The 25,808-nt window shown below is 41.2% G+C and overlaps 1 protein-coding gene across 1 annotated transcript in view; it reads right to left on the bottom strand.

Annotated features, from left to right (window-relative positions):
* Positions 1-375: 375 nt before the first annotated feature.
* Kif4a (kinesin family member 4A) overlaps positions 376-25,808 on the bottom strand; it is a 102,551-nt gene continuing 77,118 nt past the window's right edge. Inside the window, exons 18-30 of the mRNA XM_021152906.2 lie at positions 22,667-22,750; positions 21,878-21,991; positions 15,371-15,526; positions 15,156-15,256; positions 13,348-13,477; positions 11,708-11,878; positions 11,087-11,194; positions 10,085-10,162; positions 9,452-9,550; positions 8,823-8,999; positions 2,837-2,953; positions 1,346-1,468; positions 376-1,135 (exon numbers count right to left, since the gene is read on the bottom strand). Of these exons, the coding sequence (XP_021008565.1) occupies positions 935-1,135; positions 1,346-1,468; positions 2,837-2,953; positions 8,823-8,999; positions 9,452-9,550; positions 10,085-10,162; positions 11,087-11,194; positions 11,708-11,878; positions 13,348-13,477; positions 15,156-15,256; positions 15,371-15,526; positions 21,878-21,991; positions 22,667-22,750 (1,659 nt within the window). The 3' untranslated portion in view covers positions 376-934. The remainder of the gene's footprint in view (positions 1,136-1,345; positions 1,469-2,836; positions 2,954-8,822; positions 9,000-9,451; positions 9,551-10,084; positions 10,163-11,086; positions 11,195-11,707; positions 11,879-13,347; positions 13,478-15,155; positions 15,257-15,370; positions 15,527-21,877; positions 21,992-22,666; positions 22,751-25,808) is intronic.

The raw sequence follows: 25,808 nt of genomic DNA, 5'->3' as shown, positions 1-25,808 counted from the left end.
GTCTCTAGCCCAAGCATCTTTTTGTTGAGAAGCAAATACAGTTCTGGCAGGCATATGGGGATGGGGATGCTCACGAAATGTGTAGAAACTAGCTTTGTCAGGGTCCTCCCTGCTCCTAAAGCAGCAGTAGGGAGCTGGGTCAGGGTGTAGCTCAGTGATAGAATGTTTGCCTGGCATGTCCGAGCCCCTTTGCTCAATCGCTATCCCTGTAAACAAAACAAACCACCAAACAAAACACTAGGCAGCCTTCCCAGAAAAAGGAAGGATGTGTATTTGTGGGGAAACTGAAATGGATCTCTTTAAGACTTCCCAGGGGATGAAGAAAACATGCTGGAATTTTACTTCTTCCTCTATCATAGAAGGATCTCCTTCAACTAGTAGATGAGCTAAGGTTTATTTATTTTCTTAACATTTTTAAAATGTTACATTCACTTCAGTAACACGTGTGACAGACAATTGAAGGGTTTGTCAAGTCTGGCTTTGGAATGGAGCAGGAAAGCTCCCTGCCCAATTCATTAGGTGTGGTGAGGGAGTCGAGCCAGGTCTCCATCCTACTCGAGACTCTTCCATTAAGCTGACGCGATCATGAGAGAAGAAGATGTCGGTCTCAGTTCCATGAAGAGACAATTCAACTGCTCACAAAGAGTGAGCTAAACTGTACTGGGGACTGGCTCCTCTAGACTCATCAGGCAGGTCAGTTGGTTCTCTCACCAGTAGAAGGCTCAACGCCTTCTAGAGAAGCAAAGTAGTTCTTTGAAGGCTTAGATAGTAAAGGCCAACACTCAGCCAAGGTCCTCCTCCTTTCAGGGACACTTTTCTCATTTTCTCAATAGGAAGACCTAAAACTACAGAAGTCATTAATTAGTGCTCTTCCCCTCTGGGCTGCAGCCTCGGACTGTGTCCAGGGCAGACAGAAGAGACAACGGCCCTAACCTCAGTGGGACTCTTCTTGGATAGGAGAGCAGCCAGAGAAGAAGCTGGTATTGCTGGCCAGAGCTCGCTTCTTCTTCTTCCCCATGGCCTTATTTTCTTGTGATTCTGATGCTATAGGCTTCAGTTCTGGGTGGTCAGAAGAAGAGACACACACAGGCTGCTTCAGCTGCACCTGATCTGCATCACACATTTCTTTTAGGATCTAGGAAAGATAGAGACAGAAATGAATACACAGGCCCAGCTGAGCCAGTACAAAGGCTCTCCCCTACAACTGCTCTCTCTGTTCGATAAAACACTCCAGTCAGTGTACAGCAATATCTTTCCCTACAACCATCTCTCATAACCTTCTATCAGAGCTAATGCAGAAAAGGATGTGCATGTAGTTTTTGCAAGTCTTGCAGTTGCCACTCACCTTGCTACTGGGAGTTGCACAGATAGGGTGGAAGAAGCTTAAGCCTGAGGTCACCTCTGTGGGATCTTCCAGTTTGAAGGAGTTTTCAGAATCTTGGTTTAGCTCAATAGCATCTGAATTGTCCTGAAATCAAGCAGATAGGGTTATTATAATTTAGCCATCCAAGTTACAAAACAGCCTGGTCCTCTTTAGCCGGGTAGGTCCCAGCTCTGAGGACCTGATCAGTCAATTACTCAAAGCAAACCTAAGGGAGCTACTGTTTGGAGAAGCCATAGGGCTTCACATGCTCTGTCCCCAAAGGCATGGAGTCATGCTTAAGAAGCAGACTCCAAGGACCTGTGTAGGTCTGCAGTGAAACATATTATGAAGGAAACTTGGGTCAAGTTCGGTGCAGTAGCATATATCTGCAATCCTAGAACTTGGAGGCCGTGGCAGAGGGATGACAAGTTTGAGTCCAACCTAGGGTATTTAACAAGCAAGACCTACTCTCAAAACATAAACTAAAACAAAATTAGGCCAAGCCTTGATTATTTCTTTGATTAAAGTTCTACTACCTACAATAGCACCCCGATGGGAGGCTACGTGCATCAGTATTCCTTTCTGATAAGGAAACAAAATCCAAAGGACAGAAGTCACTTAGATCACAAAGTGACTCTGGTAGAGCTGGGATTAAAACTGCAGCTGTTTGTAAGCCAGAGGTTTCATCTTAAGTTACCAGGACCAGCTGTGTATCAGGCAAGTCACGTCAGTTTGCCTCTGGATTTTTACTTTTTCTCTTCTGTTAAATGGAAGCATTGGCCCAGATCAGTGATTTTCTTTAACTGAAAACAGGGACCCCTCCCAGGCCCCAGCGATGCGCCTGACCGACACATAGCTTGCCACTTTAGTCCTCTGGTGCTTACTTAGAAGTCTTTGAAATGAAAGCCCCAAGCCAAACTGTTTCTGTGTAAATGTTTAGGAAGTGCATGATGGATGCTTGTCCCACCGCACTTGGTAGGAGTCTTGGATTATGTAGCAAGAGCTGTAGCAAAGACTTCTAGCCATGGTCACAGGCAGATCTAAGGAGAGGTCAGTGACAAAGAGTAGGGGAAAAAGCAGCAGCAAGCACATTCTTATTTCTCATAATGCCTGGTTCCCTTAGGGTCTCAAGAGCCCTGAAGGACTGACTTCCTGTTTGGAAGCTGTCACCTCAGCACGTGGCTTTCATGCTTCCAGCTGAGCCTCTGGACTAGTCTGATCCTGTGTCCCTGTCTACCTGTAAGTTCTTGCTTTCCTGTTCCTTGTTCCTGTTTCAGAAATCATACGGAAGCTTCCAAGCAAGGCTGGCGGTGAGGGTGGGGAGTACATACCTGAGGAGTGAGCCTTTCTGGGTGCAGAGAAGAAAGGTGGGGATTGCTGTGTAGGAGATTCTGGGTTTCAGGGTGGAAGAAGCAGGATAGAAACTCCAGAGAGGCTCAAAGGGACAGTAAGGGGAAACAATACCATTCCTACCTGGTTCTGATGGCGGTTGCGACACTTTGTGGGGTCACAGCTGCAGGACACATTACAGTCTGACTTTTGCTTCCTGCATCCACATTGCTTGTTCCCGCACCAACCTTTGCAGGAACACTGCAAAACAGGTTTGTGGAGGACACATTACTGAAAGGATTAGATGGACGTGTTAAAGTACCGTCCCTTCACGTGCAAGTCATCTTGATCAAATTCGTCTTCTCTATTCCCTCCCTTCATTTAACCATAATCACCAGAATGTACTGCAGGCTAATTACGAGCAAGTTCTACAAACAATTCAATGCTCTACTTTGGGCAGTATAGCTGAAGAAAGATAGGGGGCCGTCCTAACACCCTCACTGTCAAGTACCAGGTAAACACTAGTCGCCATTTCAAGGGCAAAGCCCTGTAGGCAGCTTGGTAGTACAGTTATGTTTATTTTAGGACTACCGAATCAGAGTTTTGTCTAACTCATATTTTCTTTCAGTGTGCATTTCTACATCGTGTCCAGTGTTAGCTAGGGCTTTGTTCTGAGCACCAATTCAACTCATCTTCAATGTATCACCAAATACAGGAAATAAAACCCTTTATATTTGAAACTGCAGTTTTCACAGCATGTTCTCTCTCTCTCTCTCTCTCTCTCTCTCTCTCTCTCACACACACACACACACACCAGTTTACAATGTAGCCATGTTTATTAGGCTCTAACAATAGCAGAAAACTGGAAGGATGAATAGTTAAGATAACAAAAATTACAATCCAAAAATATTTTGACAGGACTGCAATTATAGACTCAAAGGAGAAAGAAAAAAATACAATAGGGATAAATTCATGTTTAGCATTTAGGTCCCCCTAAATCAGTTGCATAAGGACAATATGTGGGGAGATCTAGCTTTAAAGTTGTCCATGTAGCAGGTCATGGCAGCACAAACCTTTAATCCCAACACTCAGGGAGGGAGAGGCAGCCAATTCCAGGGCAGCCAGGGCTACACAGTGAGATCCTTTCAGAAAACCTAAACAACCCCTTTGAATCCCCAACAAAGATGAATCCAATAGTCCAGTGATTAAACAAGGCCCGAAATTGCAGGGCAGTGGTGGCGCACACCTTTAATCCCAGCATTTGGGAGGCAGAGGCAGGTGTTATCTCTGAGTTTGAGGCCAACATGGTGTACAGCGTGAGTTCAGGGACAGCCAGGGCTACAAAGAGAAATCCTGTCTTGAAAAATCACCCCCCCCCAAAAAAAACCCAACCAAAAAAACAAAAGCAAACAAACAAAAAATCCCCCAAGACCAAACCCCAAACCCAAACCCAAACAAACCCCAAGGCCTGAAATCACAACTGTCAGCATTTTTTTCTCGTCACATCTCTGTGGACTCATCCTAAGTTTATAATAAAATTCAAGATCTTAAGCTGCTTTTCACATGAGAACTATCATGCTTGTTCTGTAGCTATAAAGGAAACCATAATAACATTTTTTTTTCTGATCAGGAGGGTAATATATATCAGTATAAAATTTGAAAGCCCAAACCATGATTTCAATAGCTGTATACAATATTCCATCATCAATTTATTTAAGATAGTCCCGTAATGTTAGATATTAAGATAGTTTTGAAAGAAAACATTTGCTATTATAAATCATGTTGCAGTGAATATCCTTCTACACAAATAGAATCTAAACTCTACGTACAGACAAGACCCTCTATAGCTGGCCCAACTCCACTAACTTTTACCTTTCTCACACTCTTCTCAACACGGGACAGTGACAATGACCTTCTCAGGTACTCTGAAACACAAAGCCCACTTTCCCTGAGGACCTTTCACTGCCTCTTCTCCTTCACTCCCTTTCCCCTCACTGTCTTGTTTGTGACTTCCGCCTGTATCACATAGCCCAGGCTGGCCTTGAATGTGCGGCTCTTCTGCATTAGCCTCTACAGTGCCAGGATTCCAGGTGCCTGGATCCTCATGTTGTTTCGATCTCATCTTAATCATCTCTTTGATGCCTTCCCCATCATCCCTATGAAGTCACCATGACATTTTTTCTTCTCTTCTGTATTTTCTGCTTACTATGTTGTACTGGCTGGTTTTGTGTGTCAACTTGACACAGCTGCAGGTATCACAGAGAAAGGAGCTTCAGTTGAGGAAATGCCTCCATGAGATCCAGCTGTAAGGCATTTTCTCAATTAGTGATCAAGGAGGAAAGGCCCCTTGTGGGTGGAACCATCTCAGGGCTGGTAGTCTTGGTTCTATAAGAGAGCAGGCTGAGCAAGCCAGGGGAAGCAAGCCAGTAAAGAACATCTCTCCATGGCCTCTGCATCAGCTCCTGCTCCCTGACCTGCTTGAGTTCCAGTCCTGACTTCCTTGGTGATGAACAGCATTGTGGAAGTGTAAGCTGAATAAACCCTTTCTTCTCAACTTGCTTCTTGGTCATGATCTTTGTGCAGGAATAGAAACCCTGACTAAGACATATGTCTTTTCCTACAAGAATATGTTCACAATGACAAAGTTAATTGTTGTAGTCTCAGAAATAGTGCTCATTCCCGGCACATAGCTACTTAGAAAAGATTCACTGAATGAATACAGCAAGTCCATATCGATGGCTATTTCCTTACTATATGTATAATTACTGGGTCAAAGAATATAAAAAGTTTTAATATATGTGTTCCTGAAGTGAGCATGATGGGAATATTTTTAAAGTTTCTGATATTTTCAGGTTGCCCTCCAGAGTAGGTATACCAACTTACATGTCTAATAGTATTAAATAAGAATGTCCATCTTAGTCTCCTTTATCAACAAGATACATCATAATAAATTTAAAAATCCCTCTAGCTACTTCGAGTAAGGCAGGAGAAAGGGAAGAGTGTTATGGCCTGCCTTATGGATACCTCTCCATTTATTACTGTAGCCTGGGTCCTTTGTCCACTTGTGACTCATCTAAAGGCTTCAGACATGCACTTTTACCCTGCCAGCACTTCTCTATTTCATCTCCTGGGATAAATATCACAAATGATATCTCAAGGACTGTCTTGAGTGCTTGGACTTTTCCATAGCCAAGACCCAGCGAGGTGATTTATAGACTAACTACTAGTTAGTCTTCACCTATACGAAAGCATTTTCTAAACTCCAGCTGCCATGGACTTCTGCTGTTGCTAATCTTCAAAGGAGCACAGGCTAGTTGGTAGTGGTAATGGTATAGCTGAATGCTCAGGACACACTTGACAGATTGGCGTTTAGGTCACATGAATGTCACACACGTAAGCTATAATTTCATCTTCTCCATCTTCCAAGGAAGCAGATTAGAATACCAGAGAGAGACTCTGATACAACTCTACCAAAACTGCTGGCAACCCACCAGCATATCTCAAGGAACAGCACAGATGGAAAGACTTGCTGGTTCTCAGCAGGGGCTAGAGAAATCTCTGCAAGGGCTGGAGCATTGGCTCAGCAGTTAAGAGTGCTTGCTGGTTTTTTCAGAGGATCTGAGTTCAGTTCCCAGCATCCACATCAGGTGGCTCATAACCAACTGTGATCCCAGCTCCAAGGGATCCAATGATCTGTGTTCAAGCATCCATCCATCCACAGAGACCCACAACACATGACATAAAACAAAGAAAGGAAAGAAAGAAAAGAGAAGAGATGACATCTTGGGGGAAGTGTTCTAAAATGCCAAATTCTACCTCAGATCAATTCAGTCAGAACATCTAGAGGTAGAGTCCCAGGTTCTATTTTAAAGATTTCCCTTGAGAAAAACTAGGGTTGAGGATACCCTTTTACAGTCTGTAATTCGAGCAGAATGTTCACTATGTCTCAGAAGAATAAGATCTGGTTAAATAAGAAGCTCAAAGAGTAGGACTTAGAAGTATTTTCTCCTAAATTTAACACTTGGCACGGCCATGGAAAAGTCACTTTCAAGTTTAGCTCTTCTCTTTATCAGCAAAACAGACAAGAGGAGCTGTTTCCTTTGGGCACATGTGGCAGCACACACCTGCACTGGGAGGCCCAGGCCCAGGCAGGCAGCCAGGCTGAGCCGCATAGGGAGTTCAAGGTCAAACTAGTACTGTAAGTTCTTGTCTTAGAATACAGCAAAAGTAATAAAGATTTATCACCTAGCCCCAGGTGATAAATGAGAAATATTTAATGACGATTCCAGTGCCTTAATAAAAACATAATTATCTTATTCCTCACAAGTGATACACACACACACACACACACACACACAATATACCATCATATAAAGGTACTATTGTTAAAATTTTGACTAGTTCTTGGACACACAAGACATTAGTACTGGAAGTAATCTCTTCTGGTTTCATCTCTTCATTGTACACATAAGGGAATGCAGGCCCAGGCAGAGCAAGTGCCCTGCCTCAATCAACTATTACTATTACTATTACTATTACTATTACTATTACTATTAGTATTACAGGTTACTCACTCAACTAGTGATAAATTCCACACTAGATAAAACCCAGGCCTAATTTAGCTTCTGAGTTGTTACTCTGTCTACTATAGCATGTGACCTATCATTTAGGGTCTCCTTACTGAGGAAGCTATTAATTCTGAGAAAGCCATCCTTTTGGGGCCCGTTACAGTATCCCTTTTAGTAAGCAAAAGATGGTTAAACAACAATAAAGATGGTCTTCATGTATAACTAATGTGTCTTCCAAACAGTCTGATCAAGAGTGGACAGAGCATTTGCATATTGTGGGGTTATTAAATAGGAGGAATAGAGTCAACTTAATCTCTTTAAAGTTCATGCATACTCACTTATCAAGCTAAAAAGCATCATTTCACAGTGTTTTAGAAATTGCATATCATTCATATTAGGTAGTATTTCGTTACAATATTTGCTATGCTTCAGGATTTTCCCAAAGATACAAAAAAGACAGCCATGCCCTGCTTCATTTTGTCCCAAGACTGTGATTTGAGTCTCTGCCATTTCTACTGTAGCCCACAGCAGCAGTCACCTTCCTCACTGTCATCTTCTCAATCTGTACCTCTGCTGGTTGGCCCTAAAAACCAAAATTTTTCTTCCTAAAAACCCAATTCTTCCCCCTGAGATGAATGAATGAGTGATGATGATGACTGAAGTTCTAGATGTTTCCTTCTAGTCCTCTGTTAGAATTCCCCATCAACGCACTCTCCATGTGGCTTGCTTCACTTTAGCATTTGGTTTTATAAAACTAGTCCAATCAAGAGTGCTTCTAGGAAGCTGGAAAGTTAAGTTAGAAGCCATTCTCTAAGAATGTGGTTACAGGGCATAGGTGAACTAGTGGTGATGAACCATAGTAGTTTAGAAATTAATGTTTCAGTATAAAACAGTTGTATTTAGCAAGTATGGAGAAATAGCATTGTGAAAGTTAATAGAGTGCACCTTGAAGTCAGAATGGTTTTGAGCTGGGCATGGCATTGTAAGCCCACTTGTAATTTCAGCACTCAGGAGGTTTAGGTAGGAAGACTAGGAGTTCACATCATCCCAGGCTTCAAGTGATTTCAAGCCTAGCCTGGAATTATATGAGGCACCATCTCTAAATCAAATCAAACCAAACCAAACAAAACCACAACCTTTGTTCCTTGGCGTTGTAAGAAAAATTCACTTCCCTCTCTGAGTTTGAAGTCTATCTCTGTAAGAGGCAAATAATAAATACCTTTGTGGATTTTGGAATGATTATTAAAAGATGATATGTGATAATGGTTGTTGGTTCAGCTGTAAAAGGCCATACAATATGGGCTAGGATGATCACTTGGGGATCTGCTTTAGTGAAGTGATCCTGAAAGATCAGAGAGCCAGCCAATTTAAATGCTTAGGTGCCTGCTGGCCTCATATGTAGTCCATACAGAACTAGTCCAACAAGTCTCTGTCAGTGGAGTCAATGCCTCTGAAGGAACTCCACGGAGTTAGGATGCAGGGCAGGGATTGATTAGAGTCTCAGAAGCTAGCCCAGTGAGAATTAGCCTAACAAGGAAGGATGTTAGAGAGTTGGCTCGTACCCCTTGGATGCTCTTCTTGGACACCTTGACTAGTTTTGTTGGGATCCACTCCTCATCAGCATGGTCGTCACTGTCCTCATTGTCCTGCTCAGCCACAGAAGGCTCTGAATAATACTGCAGCTCCTCGATGGCGAAGCTTTGCTCTAGGCATTTTTCCTTAATGCGGCAAGGTTTGGGCTACAAAAAAATAAAAATAAAAATGAGGTAGTCAATAGTTTTAAAATACATATGATACGCCATCTTCTCAGTAACTTGCTGGCCGTTATTTACAGAGATTTCAGACTTCTTAAATATATTACACTTGGTTTCGCTAATCACAAAAATTCTGCTTTAGCCTTGCATAGACTTCGATGAACTAGAAACTGGAGGTGACTCAATCTGAGGGAGGAAGAGAGGAGTCATGATTTAATAAGATAAGCATCTCTGGATGGACAGCTGAACATAGCTCTTCTGCTCTTTCTCAGCTGGGTTACATAATAACTGTGCATGATCGACCCCAAGGGCCTGCTGAGGAAGCTGGACGCCTGGTTTCCTTAGAATTGTACTCTAGTTTTCTTTGGGACTCCTTCCTCTTATAGCCTCTGACAAATGACAAGTTTAGTACACTCACTCAGGCCTGAACATTTTACCTTAGGTGGAATATATTCAAAGGAAGAGTCTGGAGACTGGAAGATATTTCTTGTGAGATGGGGTTTCTGTTTGCTGGCTACTTGGAGGAGGGTCAGTTTCTGTTTGAATAGGAGAGACAAAGTATATAATGTTAGGGCAGATTTGGGGAATATTCATGGCTAAGGCAAAGATTTCAGACCTGAGCTAGCTTTCTTGTATTGTTATACAATACATGTGAGGCCCATGACAGGGCAGTAGTTGGAGGACTCTAACTTTCTCAGATCACAACTAGATTCAGGAGGAGATATACTTTATTTTTTGTTTGTTTCTTTGAGAGTTTTATAAGACAGAGTCTTACTATGTATCCTTGGATGGCTGAGAGTTTACTATGTAGACCAAACTGGCGTCAAACTCATTAAGATCAGCCTGTCTCTGCCTCCCAGGTGCTGGGATTACAGGTATATACCAACGTGCCTGGCAAAAACCTGTGTTTCTAACGCTTTGAAATGTATATGACGGGATCACACAAAAAAACTCAATGGAGACGACACAAAACCAGCATAAATCTAGTTATCAAACCAGGGGCTGTTTCCAAGGGCTAGCCTCAGTGGGAGTCTCCTGAGGCTTATCCAGTGGGTGGAAAGTCGTCTTACCTGCTTGATGGCACTGTTTTCTTGGAGAAGCTGCTGATTTTGCTCACACACTTCTTGCATCTTCCTAAGCTCTTCCTCCTATTTCCAGATTGCACAGTTATAGGTGGGGTTATTTTGGGTCCACATGAGTTACTAAACAGCTCAGATGAAAACACTACTTTCAACTGTCTAGTAGCTGATGTTTTTTTTCCCTCTCTATTTCAGTATTCCTCCAACATCCCTGAATACACTTGAAGGAAGCAAACATTCTTACCCTTTCCCATTCTTACCTATAATGTGCATAGCACCTAACTCAATTTGCTGGCAGTTAAGGCAACAGGATTCATGAATATAACTCTAACCAGTCTGGTTATGTCTTAAGGTGTGAAAAGCCGAGGGAACCCTGGAGACTGACTCTACGTTGGACTAAAGTAGTGCTCCAACATGTTTCTAAAGGGCGTGGTGTTCCCAGCCTTTGAAAGAATTTTAGATCCTGGGCATTTTAGTAACATGTCAGTCCTCAGATCAGAACAAGCTCAGAGAGGTACATTTGAATGCCCTTAGGAATTTTTCGATTTATTTTTTATCATTTTTAATTATGTGTATGTGCCTTTGAGTGCAGATGCCTGGAGAGGCTGACGGCCAGGTATGGGATTCCTCCTGGAGCTGGAGTTTACATGGACTCATGAGCTGACGGACCTGTACCGAGAACTCAGGCCCTCTGCAAGAACACTGAGTGGGCTTCACCACAAAGCCCACTTTAGCCCCTGCCATCAAGATTTTAAGGAACTACTAGATGAGTGCGCCTCTTTAGCTCTAAAGCTCAGGGTTAAGGTGCAAGAATCAGGAGTCCTGAGTATGACATGGAGGCTTCAGTTTTAGTCCTGAAAGTTAGGCTTCCCCCTAACCAGATCCAACAGGACCTCAAAGGAGTAAAAGCTCTGGATTGTTGGTGGTTAGTCACTTTCTGCTGCAAGCACTATGGCCCAGATGAGTCAGGATTCTCCATCATGTTTTGCATACCTGACATTTTAGTGTGCTCAGCAGCTGCTGTTCCTTTTCACTAACTGACTCCTCCAGCTGCTTCTCTGTCACCTGGCATTGCTGCAGCTGGCTGAGAAGGTACAACACCTAAGGAAAGAGAGAGACAGCACACGGTTGGGGGGGGGGATCACAGGAGTAGGGAAAGGATGTTCTCTAGCTCAAGCCCTGGTCCATGGAACTTCCTTGTGAGCTAAAGAGGAAGAATGTCTTGTCTTTTCATGGTCCAAAGTGATAAACCTAGGAGAGGTGTTAACCTCTCTGCATGTTCACCTGAAAATTTGAGCCAGTGGTTAGGAGCCACTTAGACAAGTCTCTTCTGTTTCCGGTTACTTACTTGCAAAATGTGGAAAAGACCACATAAACTTTCGAAGGAAGCTTCATGGACCACTAGTGTCTGTTTATTTTTCAAATAGTGACAGGGTCTCAGTATAGTCCAGCATGGCTCTAAATTTAAGAGGATTCTTCTGCCTTCCCTTCCCAGGGTGCTAGGCTTACAGGCATCAGCACCATGACAGGCAGCTTCTATCCCTTTTAAAAACTAACCAACCACAGGCAGTGGCGGCCCATACCTCGCCGTAACTCCTTCTCTTGCTCAGTTACCTTTTCTTGGTGCTGTTGCTCCACTTTGACCAGCTCTTCTTTTAACTCTGTCTCTATCTTAGCAAAATGATTTTGCTCCTCAAACAGCATCTTCTGCACTTCAATACAGCTGGACTTGCTCTGATTCAGGCTGCTTTCAAGTTTGCTCACCAGTATTTTGGAGGAGACGAGCTGAAAAGATAAGAGAAAGGCATTGCATTTGCAGAACGATCTATCTTCTCCCATTCTTTGGGCACCTTTCTTGAAACACTTCGAGAAGTGTGCTTCCAAGAAAGTCTAAATCCACTCTCATTTCCCCCCATGTCATGTGGACTCTAATAGTGAACTGAAACACTACTGCTGGCTTTAATTTTTTTATTTTTGGTGTACATGAGTATTTTCCGCATGTACATCTGTATACAATATGTCTGGTGCCTGCAGAGGCCTAAAGAGGGATGTCAGATCTCCTAGAACTACAGTTACAGATGGCTGTGAGCCACCACATGGCTGCTAGGAATCAAACGTGGGTTCACTGAACCATCTCTCCAGCCCCTTAAAAGGAATATTTTATTCCTAAGCCATAAGTTGATATTTATGCAAAGACAGGGTAGAAGCTACAACTGGGTCATTTATCTGTTGCTCTGTTTCAAGGTAAGAATAAACCTAACACGGACAGTATCTGACAATTCCAAAATTCTGAAACTTTTAAGTAGACCTTAAATTTTAAAGGGGAATTCACAGGACCCAGCTTATTAGCCAAGTCTGTCTCAGAATCTTTGTTTACATGTTAGAACTCGTAGATGTGATCGCTGAAATTGTAGATCTTTCTAGATATACCTCTTTAGGCAAGACCGATATCCTGTACTGGCCTACTTTGATTTTTACTATTAGCCCAGATAATGAGCAGTATTCCTAAGACTAGTTAGGATTACTTAGCAGAATAAATCTGTTAGCCCAAGACAAAAATGTATAAAGCACTGCAATGTGGATTTGGGAACTATATTGCTTGAGTGATTACTTTGATTCATCTTCTGACAGTTTATGATGAACCCATACATTTAAGATCAGTGAAGAAAGCTGGGTATGGTGGCACACACCTTTAATCTTAGCACTCTGGAGGCAGAGGCAGTCAAATCTCTGGGATTTTAGAGGCCAGCCTGGTCTACAGAGGGAGTTCCAGGACAGCAAAAGGCTACACAGAAACACCCATGTCTCAATAAAAACCAAAAATAAAAAAGAAACAAACAAAAACAAAAAAATCAATTTTCCTTAAAATGACTCTATCTATCTAAAATGATTAAGTTTTCTACTTGAGAGGGTGTCTCAAGTTTTTAAATACACATCTCATACATGTTTGTCAAGGTAGTGTAATACTTTATGCTTAACCAGTAACAACTTCTGGTTTTTTTCTAGTGACAATCAATAGCTCACATAAATGTATACTTGCTATATATATGTCAGGCATGCTGACTATCACATTTCTGATCTTTCTAAGTAATTGGCTTGGACTTACTACTAACCACTGCCTACTCATTAAAGGTTTTAGTGTTGGTATCACTGCGGTTGCTACCATGAAAAGTAGCTACGGCACTAAGAAAGTGTCCCTTTGCACCTTATACTTTGAGCTTCCCTAGAGCTCTTGCTAAGAAGAATGGCTTTACCTCTCCCACTAAATACTTTATGGCGCATTTGGCTTCGAGAATTGTGGCGATACTCTCCCAGCGCTGTTTCGGCCGGTCTTCACTTTCAGCATCCAGCAGCTTTTGCTGTAGGTCCGCAATCTGCGCACTCCTTCAAGGGAGAGAAGAGTGAGATTTACTGTCATCAGCCTTGACAGCAAGGAGAAAGGGAGGGGCTATGAGTAGAAAAGGAAAAGAATTTTATGTGTGGGATGATCAGTTGCAAAGTAAGCCACCTGACTCAAATTTTATGTGGTATTTCTAAACCTGTAACAACAGGAATCCCAAGGAAATATCCGAATGGCTTTTAATTTTATTAAATATATACATTGAAACTTAGGAAAAAACTCCACCTTTTACTTCTTTCTTTGTGCATATATAGGTTTAGGGGTGAGCACATCATGGTGCGTGAAGTTGCTGTTAGTTCTCTGTCTCATTGTTTTCTCAATTATTTTGTTTAAAGTCAGGTGTCTGTATACTGTATTGTATTTGTGCTGAGGCCTGCCCACCTAGCAGAGCTGGCGCCATTTTGTTCCATGCCCACCAGCTATTTCATCTTGTTGCTGCAATATGCCTGCCAGTCACTGACATAGAAAAATAACTCAGAGCAGGGTCATGTTATGTTCTCTATGTTAGGAGGTTTGTTAATCTTAAGAAATTCTACAACCATAAGCTTTAGGTAGGACCCATCAAATTGAAGGTCAGTATGAACTATTATGTCTAAACTGGCTTGAGTCAGAGCCAGCTATCAGCAGTACTTCCAGCACCTGCAGATGAGCTCACTGTGGTTTTGACGGTTTTAGCCTTTATAAGCTGGCCCTGAGAACTGTCCCATGTGCAGCTTTCAGCTCATGAGCCTGTGCCATTGCCCCGGTCAATCAGTCTTTAGGTGTGCTTAATAAACCATCCTTCTGTGACTGGGATTGGTATTTGTATGGTTTGTGCGGCAACTTCTGGAACCCAACAGTCTGATTATTTTATTATTTTTATTTTTTCAAGACAAGGTTTCTCTGTATAGCCCTGGTTGTCCTGGAACTTGCTCGGTAGACCAGGCTGACCTCCAACTCAGATCCACCTGCCTCTGCGTCCTGAGTGCTGGGATTAAAGGTGTGTGCCACCATTGCCTGGCTCATTTTTTTTCATTCCTCATATATTCTAGTTTTTAACCTCCTGTCAGATGTGTAGCTGGCAAAGATTTTTTCCTATTCCATAGGCTGCCTCTTCACTGGAATGATGGTGTCCTTTAACATACAAAAGCTTTTCTTTTTTATTTCACGAGGTCCCATTTGTCAACTGTCAAAAGCAAGTGCTTCTGGAGTCCTATTCAGAACAGCCTTCCTGTGCCTCTCAGTTGAAATGTGTTCACTCTTTCCTCCTCTATTGAATTATGGTGTCAGGGTTTTGAGCTATTTGGAGAATCTAGCTTCATTCTTCTCCATGGAGCTAAGCAGTCTGAACTATACCATTTGTTGAAGTGAAGATGTTGCCTTTGCCACAATGTGTACTGTTGGTCCCTTTGCTAAAACGTTTCCAAGGATCCCCAACTTCATTTTACAGGGAAGAATGGCACTTACCTCATCCAGCATCATAACGACAGTCTGGCACAATGGATCTAATCTATATAGCACAATATAACTTTGAACACACAGGTTCCAAACAGTTAGGTTCTTTGGGGGTTTCTTCCCTGTAAAAATCTTTTGAAAATGAAGGAAACTCTTGAAAAACTGGATTGATGATGCCTATGCGGATTCCAGGCATAACATGTCCTGTTTCAGATATAGCCTCATTACCTGAGCTCCAATTCGGTCTCTAGGCTTTCAATCTGCTTGGCAATAGAATCCTCTGCTCCGGAATCTTGACCATGTATTTCATCGTAGGAAAATGTGCGCCTCTGCAAAAATAGTGGGCAAGAAGGTGGGATTTAAAAGGAAAGAGTCCTCTAGCGCAGTGAGGATTTGCTGGAAATTCCGTGGGGTTATTGACAGCATGTTCCCATGGCACTTACTCGGAGTTTAAGAGGTGGGTTCTCTCCAGATTCTCTTTTCTCTTTGAGTTGTGCCACATCCTGAGCCAGGATCTTTCTCTCTTCAAGAAGGTCATTCAGATGTCGCTTGGCTTCCTCAGTACTGACCATAACCTCAATTTCATTTCCAAGCCAATTCTAGAAGAGAGATCAGTGATGTGTGAGTTGGGGATGAGAACGACAGGGGCTAGATCCAGTTGAACTTAATTTCCCTTGGACCAGAGCCGACGAAAGCAGAAGTGAGATTTTTATGTGTGTCGATGTCACTAAAACCATCCCTTCTCTAAGAACTGCTATCAGTAGTATTCCCAGTCACAGAGGCTTTGTATAGCAAACTTTTCTCTAGCTATCCTACTACTATTTATTGGTCTCTATAATATTGGGGTCTTTTTGCCACTCACTAGTCATGACATGTTTAAAGTAGATGGTGGATAAGGGGCTGGAGAGATGGCTCTGCAGAGGATCCACATTTGGTTCCCAGTACTTATGTCAGGTGGCTCGTAAGTACCTGTAACTTAAGCTCCTAGGGATCTATGCCTTGGGCCTCCCTCAAACATCTGCACTCATGTGCAAACAGCCACACACACACACATTAAATATAATGAAATAAAATAAAGCATAAATAAAGTAGATGGAAAGGCTTTAAAAATATAATTATTTTAATTGACTTTTTAGACACAGTAACTTTGAAGGCTGGACATAGCTTATTGGTAAGCTCACGTTCAAAATTTAACTCCGAATACCAAAAAGGGAAAAGGAAACCAACCAACCAAATCAAACAGGTAAATAACCAATCAACCAACCAACAAAAAACCACAAATTCGAGTTGGAGAAAGCTCTCAAAGGAATAAGATCTGTGTAAATTCAAACCAGACAAAATTCTAGCGGGTGGGAAGAGGGCTTAAAGTCCTGGTGCTACGGACAGCTATCAGGTGATGAAGAGTTCGTGTGCTTTAGCTCCTGTTAGGTAGACCATACCCCTAGGGATGGACATACAGCAGAGTATTTGGGCAGCACAAGTTGGACTGCTGGGGTTAAAATAAAAACAAGGACATGAAGTTGGTTGGGTAGGGAATTGGAGGTGGGTCTGATGGGAGATGGCAAGGGAAAGGTGTGTATGATCCAAATACATTATACCAAATTCTCAAAGTATTAGTAAAGACATGTAAACAAACAACTACCTCAAAGTCCCAGTGATCATTCCTGAGAGTATTTAGGCTGATGACAAAGCTATAGTATAGTAATTAGTTAGTGATAAAAAGAAAGTTGGAGAGGCCACATTTGTATCAGATAAGTAGAATGCCTAGATAAGACTCCTATCATGGATAAAAGGGCCCATTTCATGAGGGGGAAAATAATTCTCAATACAAAGCACCTATATCTGTGAAACAATCATCTTTAAGCCAACAAAGACAATTGAAGCAACAACTTGCTATTTATGAGAAACACACTTCAAAAATAAATGCATAGTTGGGAGGTGGTGGCGCACACCTTTAATCCCAGCACTTGGGAGGCAGAGGTAGGCGAATTTCTGAGTTCGAGGCCAGCCTGGTCTACAGAGTGAGTTCCAGGACAGCCAGGGCTACACAGAGAAACCCTGTCTTGAAAAACCAAAACAAAAAAAAAAGTTAATTTCATAAAAATGAAGAAGCCAATTAATTCTCTCTCTTTTCTTTCCATCAAGACAGTCTTGCTATATGTAGCCCTGGCAGGCTTGGAACTCGGTATGTAGAACAGGCTGAACCCAAATTTGGTATGATTCTCCTGCCTCTGTTTCCCAAGTGCTGGGATTACAGACATGAGAGACCTTGGCTGGGTGAAGTGAATACCAGAGCTCCCACGTGGCTCATGTCTCACAAGGGGCAACAATATGGCTCCATACCGTGCTATGAAGCAGAAGTTAGCATTCTTTTTTGATATTGTGTTATATGTTTTCACATCCCATCATATGCACAAGATACCTATTGTGTCTCATACTTATACATTTTGTTTTTCATTTTCAGTATTGTATTTAATATATTTCATTAGATCTTAATCATTTAGCAGACTTTTTGTTAGACGATTTTGTCCAATTCTAGGTAATATGTGTTAGCATACTTAAGGTATACAAGGCCGAACTGTGCATTTTCAACTTTAAATATTGGTGTTTATATTTATATTAACCATATATATTAATCATATATATGTATATATAAACAGTGATATAGCTTATGAAATTTTTGTTAATTATACTTGTTTTTTACTTTTTCTTGATCAGGAAAGCCAGGGGCTTATGAAAAAGCCAACTCTTTTCTTACAGATGGTTATCATGAGAGACTTGATGTTTATGTATATTTCACCATAAAAATTTTAGTTAAATGTAATGCTTTTTGAAATAGGGTGCTACTATGCAGCTCATTACTATGCTGCCTCAGTTCTCCAAAGTTCTAGGGCCTATCAAAATTAATAACAATTAAAAAAAAACCTCATTCATGAATTTCTCCTCTGGTCTTTATCAATCTTTTCCTTCTGCTTACTTTGTATTTCACTTGACTTCCTTTGCTAAAGAACAGGTGCAGTCTTTTCTCCCCTGAGTCTAGCTGTCAAGGTGGTTTCAAGGGAGACAGACTAGGTGTGAGTGGGTGGACTCAGCCGGGAAGATTTACCATCAGTGTGGATGGCTACCACCCCAACCAGGCTGGAGTCCCAGCTAGAACAAAAGTGACAGAGAGAGAAGGATTCCTGACTTTCCTGGAACTGGGACATGAGAGCTTCAAGCACTTTGGTCTTTGGACTCCAGGACTTCTATCAACACGCCCAGATTCTCAAGCCTTTGCCTGTGACCGAGAGTTACACAACCAGTTTCCTTCCTGGTTTCGAAGCTATCAGCCTTAGACTGAACTGTGATACTGGTGCGCTGGACCTCTAGCCTGCAGATGAAGCACTATGGACCTTTTGACCTCCATGGCCATGTGAGCCACGTATCGTCATAAATCTTTTGCATAGATTGGTTCTGTTTCTCTGGAAAAACTAATACAACTTAAAATTATTAGTTGAGTGTGGTAGTTGGTGACTGTACTCCCAGCACTATGGAGGCTGAAGCAGGAGGGCTGCCACAAGTTAGAGACTAGTCAGCCTGGGCCCACACTACCAGTCCAGACCATCCTTTGTCTAAAGAAAAAGACAAAAGTTAGTCAAAAGCACTTAAGAACTGACTGGATTAACAAGCCATAGTAAATCCATGCAACAGATTGTGACTCAGAGAGATAGATATGCAAATAAAGAACAAACTATTGAGACAAACAACACAGATGACTCTCAAATGCATCACTTTGAAAGAAGTCACATTTTATGTTATTAATGTCAGTTATGCTTTAATAAAATAAACTGGGTTAAAAATGTTATTTGCCCTCCTAGTAGGCTAAAGCATGCAAGCCATAGGTTATTTTAATAAAGGGAAACTCCTGAAAAAATAAAATCAATTTTTAATTAAAAAGTATTTATTTTTATGTATATGGGTGCTTTGCCTGCCTGTGTACCACATGTTTTCTTGGTATTGGCTGGGGCAAGAAGAGGATGTCTGTCTCCTGGCTTAGAGTTACAGATGGTTAAGATGTGGGTGCTGGGAACTGAATCTGGGTCCTCTGGAAGAACAACCAGTGCTTTTAACCACTGAGCCATCTTTCCAGTCCCCTTCATTTAGATAAAACCCTTAATATTCTTACATCTTAGCTATAAATCCTATGTAATCCCAATCAAACTTGTAGTAGACTTGTCAGAAATTTATAAGCCAATTCTGAACTTCAGATAGAAATGCAGAGAACTTGTTTCTCTAAAAAGAAAAAAGAATGGAGGACTTATAGGACTTACACAATCTGATGTTTTCAAAGTCAAGGGATAGTGTTTGACATTTTAGTAGTAGCATAAAAATAGGCATGTAAAGGGATCCGCAACCCTATGGGTGGAAGAACATTATGAACTAACCAGTACCCCGGAGCTCTTGACTCTAGCTGCATATGTATCAAAAGATGGCCTAGTCGGCCATCACTGGAAAGAGAGGCCCATTGGACATGCAAACTTTATATGCCCCAGTACAGGGGAACGCCAGAGCCAAAAAAATGGGAATGGGTGGGTAGGGAAGTAGGGGGGAGGGTATGGGGGAATTTTGGGATAGCATTGGAAATGTAATTGAGGAAAAGATGTAATAAAAAAAAGAAAAAAAATAGGCATGTAGATCAATGTGATAGAATTTACAAATAGGTTGCAGGCATATATTTCTGACAGAGGTACCATGATTAAAAATATACAATTCAAGAAGAAAATTCAAGGAGGAAATCTTAGCAATCCTGAGTTTACTAAAGATTTCAAACAAACACAAAGACTATGAATCATAAAAAGTAAGGATCAATACACTGAATGATACCAACTAAAACCCTGCCTTGGGGATGCTGCTGCATGCCTGTAATCCTGGAACTTGGGTGTGAAAGATTTACACAATTTGAAGAGAAACTGGAGTATAACTCTAGCACTTGGGAGGTAGAAGCAGGAAGACCAAGAGTTCAAGGTCATCCATAGCTACACAGTGAATTTGAGGCCAGCCAAGAATACACAAGGACTGTCCAACAAAGAAAAGTAAGTAGCTAGCTTTGGTATTCAAAAGATTCTATTTAAAATGAATAAAAACAAAACAAAACAAAAAGTCACAGCCTAAGAAAAATAATTGTAAACCACAAGGTCATCTGTTGGATATATTTCCAAGTTATAAAAAGAATTCAAATTTTATAAAAAGTACAAGTCAATCAAAGGAAGAGAAAATATTTGGATACTTTACACAATAAAACACACACACACACACACACACACACACACACACACACACACACAAGCAGGCTGAGTGTGGGAGTGTGGTGGTGCATGCCTTTAATCCCAGCTCTTGGGAGGCAGACACAGTTACACCTCTGTGGGTTTGAGGCCAGCCTGTTCTACATAGTGAGTTCTAGAACAGGCAGGACTACATAGAGAGAGCCTTTCTGGAAACAAACAAACAAAAAGCCAAAGAAACAAGAAACAAAAAGCAAGTAAAATAAGACTTAGTATGTGAATATTCAGCACAGTATCTGTAATAGCCCAAACTGGAAAGAACTCAAATGACCACCAGTAGGTGATCCGACAAGTTAAGGCATATCAATACAACAAATGGGATATCTCTCAGTAATAAAAGTAATTTATGCTATGTAATCATATGGACGAACGTGAAAATAACTATGCTGAATAAGGGAACCATGTAATTCCATCTTATAAAAGTTTTTAAAAAAACCTATAGTGACCAAAAATCTGTTTTGCTTTTTCAAGATAGGGTTTTCCTGTGCATATCCCTGGGTGTCCTGAAACTCACTATATAGTCCAGGTTGGCCTTTAACTCACAGAGATCTGCCTGCTTCTGTCTCCCCAGTGCTGGGATTGGAGGCATGCGCCACCACCACCTGGTTATATTTGGGGTTTTTAAATTTAAATTGCCTTTAATTTTAGATTAACTTACCATGTGTGTTTGTGCCTCTCTCTCTCTCTCTCTCTCTCTCTCTCTCTCTCTCTCTCTCTCTGTGTGTGTGTGTGTGTGTGTGTGTGTGTAGGAACCACTGGAGCTCTCCGTGGAGTTCCTTGTTTCTCAGCTCAGCTTTCCACATGCTGGGAGGGTCACAGGTATGCGACGGAACCCAGCCAGAGGGCACATATGATGCACTGGTTACTTTTCTCATTGCTTTGACTAAAGCCCTGACAAGAGCAGCTTAAGGGATGGTTCATTGTTTTTCCCAGTTTGATGGCAGCCAGCTCCCCAAGGCAGCAGGAGGAGGTGGGTGGTCACACTGTGCTGAATGTCAGAGAGCAGAGAGGAATACTCACATCAGCTTCCTGCTTCCCCTGGATTCAGTCTAAGAGCCCAGTCCATGGGATGGTGTGACCCAGCATCTCATTAAACTGTTTACTTCAAATATAAACCATTCACTGTATGTCAATTATGCCAGAATAAAATAGTAACTAAGCTATGCCAGGCAGAGATACACAGAATTCTCTCCTCTTTATTTTTTTGATCCTAAATTTTTTAATTATTATTTTTCCATCTATTTTTTCATTCATTCACTCATTCATTCACTTTACATCCTGATCTCAGCTCCCCTCTCTTCCCAGTCTCTCTCCCATATGGCCCTTCTGCCATCACCCCTCCTTCAGCTCTGAGAAGGGAGAGGTCTCTCCTGGGTACCAACCCACCCTGCACATTGAGTCACTGCAGGACTAGGAACATCCTCTCCCACTGAGGCCAGACAAGGAGGCCCAGTTAGGGGAACGGGATCCGCAGGCAGCTTGTTCTTTGACAGCACTTTGAAGATGTATCTTTTAGAAAATAAGGATTTCAGGCAGACCTTCCAATTCTGTATTTACTTTTAAATCAGAGGAAAGTTATTTCCTATTCCCAGTGCATGGAAGGAGAATGGCAGTTTAAGGTGTTCATACCTTCATTCTAGCTGCAGTGCTTTCCATCCCACGGCTCTGAGTCTCTTTGCGTTTTTCTGCAACCTCCTTTTGCTTTTGCAGAGCATCCTTAAGACGTTTGTTGGCAGCTGCTGCCTAAATACAAAAGGCCGAGTGGTTATGCTGAAGGACATTTTAATTTGTAGCATCTCAGCAAACAAATTCTAGGTTTCAATTCCTAAAGGAACCAGGCTTTAAGTTACCATGGACATGATAATTGATGAATAGCTACTGCTTCAGAATGCGCAAGAGGACAGGTATATTGAAAGGAAATCCCACAGGCTAAAGCTGTCTGGGAATGTCATGTATTGTCAGTAGTCTGTTTTGTTTTTGTCAGAAAAAAAGCCATATTAGAAAGAAAAATTCACATTTGAATGATACAGTTTTCAGCCCAGGTTTTATTTGTTCACAGGCCATACTAGATAAAAAGAGATCAAGATTTTGGACTTACTCAGCTTGCATGGTAGTGCACGCTCATAATCCCAGCACTTAGGAGGTAGAGTCCAGGACTAGGTGTTTAAGGCCGGCCTTAGCTATATAATGAGTTCAGTGACAGCCTGGACTACATAAGTTCTGGTTTCAGAAAAAAACCAAAGAAACCAGAAACCAAGAATCCACTAGCAAAATCCACTAGCAAAACCAACCAGGGGAAACGATTCATGAATTTTGCTAGCCACTATTAATGTCCCGTTTCCTAAGACACTTTGCGAGCATGTTTAAGTATGAAGATGACAGTGCTTGTGACTCAGCAGACTGGCTTTTCTTACCTACCTCCTCAGTTTTACGTCTGAGCACATTAGACTGTTTCTGAAAGTTTCTTTCAAGTTTGAGCAGCTCATATTGCCTTTTACGATCCTGATAACAAAAAAAAGAAAAAAAAATCAGATCTTACCTGATGTTCAGGTAACTAAAATAAATCCTTAAACCAAGAAGCCTTCCCAGATGTCCTTTATGTTTAAGGCTTAGTACAATTCTATGAGTTGCCTTTATCGTCTTTTATCAGAGTTAGGAACTGAAAGTTCTAGAAACTAGGTTTGCATATACATAAAGATCCTTGTCTTCCTCAGCTTATTGTTCTGTGGCCAAATTCTCAGACTTAAGTCAATTATAAATATTACCATAGAAAGTGAGATCTGAAAGGAACCAAAGATCATCCCATGAACTGCCTGATCCACATAGGTTGTTATTGACGGAGCTAGAACTCAGGTCATCTGATGAATAGATCAGTACTCTTATCTCCAACTGTATGAGTCGATTGGTCATAAAACCCAGCAGTTGGGAAAAAGGACAACACAGCCAGACACCTAAAATTAGGACAGCTCCAGTGAAAGGAGCTTTTCGTTTCTGAACAAGTCTAGCATACTCTGTATATATCCTCTCTGCTCAGAGATGAAACACTGGGGCATCTCACCCGCTTCAAACAACCACGCACTGATTGCTTGGCCCTTTCCCTATCTTCCTAATCCACTAAGATTTCTGGTTCAACTTGTTGTTTACCCAATCTGGATGACATGGTCAGCCATTCTAGTCATATATTTGCTAGTGTACATACAAGAACTCTTAGGAGATAGCCAACACAGTTGAACTCAAGGGTATTTTTGGAGACTTTTTGTCTCATATTATTTTCTTACTGTTTTTTCCCTTATATATATATGATAGTTTCAAATTTTGTGTTTTTAAGTTTGTGTGTATGTGTGTTTCTGTGTACATATTTCTTGCACTTAAAGAAATTATTCTGGCTTGTTTTGCTGGCCTGTTTGTTTCCTAAAGAGGGGGGGGAGAGGGGGGGCATGGAGTTGGTGATTATTGCATGAAAAAAATTTCTATAACAAAAAGAGTTGAACATGCCGATTCTTGGTAGCAAGCAAATGTGGGCATGAGGTACACTGGTTTTAAGTTCACCTTTTGAAATTATTTGATACTGAAAATGATAACATGTAACTGTTTAAAAAACGGAATGAAGTCTTCAAATGATCCTGCATCCACAACAAATTAAAAGCTTTGATTTAAAAGAGAGCTATTAATTTCACCAGTGGGGACTGTAGCTTAGTGGCAGAATGCTTGCCACCAAGCATGAAGTCTTAGATTTAATTCTGAGAAGCAGGGAAAAGAAGACAGCTATTCATTTTATAAAACGAATGTGATATTTATATAATAGGTACAGCCCTAGGTTCTGGGATGTAGATGTGAAGATGACCTGGTTAGTACTCCCACAGACAGAAACTGCAAGCAAATATAAACAACATGTCATTATAACAGAGTACAAATATAACTGAAGGATTGTGGTTAATCCTATTTTAACAGGTTATGCGTTAGTATGAGGCCAAGGGAATTAAACAGCTAGGAGACTGAACTAGTTGAGACACAGGCAAAGCAACACTCTCCCCACCACGAAGCTTCTTGGAAGCGATGGTAGTGCTTCTAGTTGTCCTTACATTTTACTTGGAATTACTTCCCACTGCTGGCCTGAAAACTCTTGCCTATTTAACCCAGTGTGATCCTTCTTTTTCTTGTCCTTACTTTTGACAACTTCAGTATCATCAGCACTCCCAGTACCCCTTACTGAGCAGCCTCACCCTTTTCAGTCTTTGTGCTTTCATTCTGTGTGAAATAAAGGGATTCTCTGTATTTATATTTAGTTATAACAAAAATGGAGTTTCTTGGCAATTCAGCACACCCATGATTGTAAAGTATTAACGTAGTACTTTACAGACAAGCCCTCTTCTTTTGTTTAGCACTTTTACTGAGATAATTAATGCATGATATCATTTAATCACCTGATGCATGATTCACGGCTTTTGGCATATTCATAGAGTTGATATAAAAATCAACACCATAATCCAAGTGTTGCCACATTTTCATTTCCATAGAAAGAAATCTCATGTTTTTTACCTATGACACCACAACCCTGTCACTGGACCTACTATTTTCTGCCTATAAATATGCCAATTCTGGGCATTTCCTATATTAACATATCATTATTTGTTAATGGCTTTTTTCACTTAGCACAGTATTTTCAAGGTTTGTCCATTATGGCAGTATATGCCAGTACTAAACTTCTTTTCAAGGTCATAACATTCTACTCTATGCATATTTTCATTTCATACTCACTGATACTCAAGTTCGTCCCCATATTTTTGGCAAATATCACTATGTCCTACGAACCTAACACATACAGGTTTTACATGGGCATGCCTTTAGACTTTCTCAGTAGACAGAACAAGGAGTGGAGTCACGGGGTCATACAGTACCTCTACATTCTTTATCCTAACTGCCAACCTTGTCACAGCAGCTATACCATTTTGCCATCCTACCAGCAAACACATGATGTTTCTAATTCTGTATTCTTGTCAAACCTTGTCTTTTCTTTCCACAATAATTATCTTCGTGGTTGTGAAATGGTATGTCACTGTGGTTTCCATTTGCATTTTCCTGGTGGCAAATGACAATGACTACCTTTCGTGTGAACTCTACTGCTTTGTTCATTCTATAACTATATATATATAGTGGTTACAAGTTCCTTGCCATTTTTATGACTTATGAATACTTTCTACCATTTTGTGTACTATGTTCAAGCTGGTATTGTTTACAGCATTTTGTGTACTATGTTCAAGCTGATATTGTTTATAGTGCAAAGGCTTTTTATGTTTGTCTAATATATGGGGGTCAGAGGGGAACTTGTTTGAGTTCTACTCTGTGGTCCCCAGCCAACAAACTCTTAACAGTGCGAGACACTTGAGCTACCTCACTGGGTTACAAAGAGACTTTTATATGGCTTGATTTCATTTTATGTATGTTATAAGGCACATCCCAACTTTAGTACATGATTATCTGCTTGACTTGGCATTATATGATGGAAAGATTGTTCTTTGTGTATATTGTGTATATGCAAATGAATTTGTGTGAGGATGTG

Source organism: Mus caroli, chromosome X (assembly GCF_900094665.2).
Source record: "Mus caroli chromosome X, CAROLI_EIJ_v1.1, whole genome shotgun sequence".
Classification (NCBI taxonomy): Eukaryota; Metazoa; Chordata; class Mammalia; order Rodentia; family Muridae; genus Mus; species Mus caroli.
Note: the sequence above shows the minus strand (reverse complement) of the source record. Positions and strands in the feature narration are given on the sequence as shown.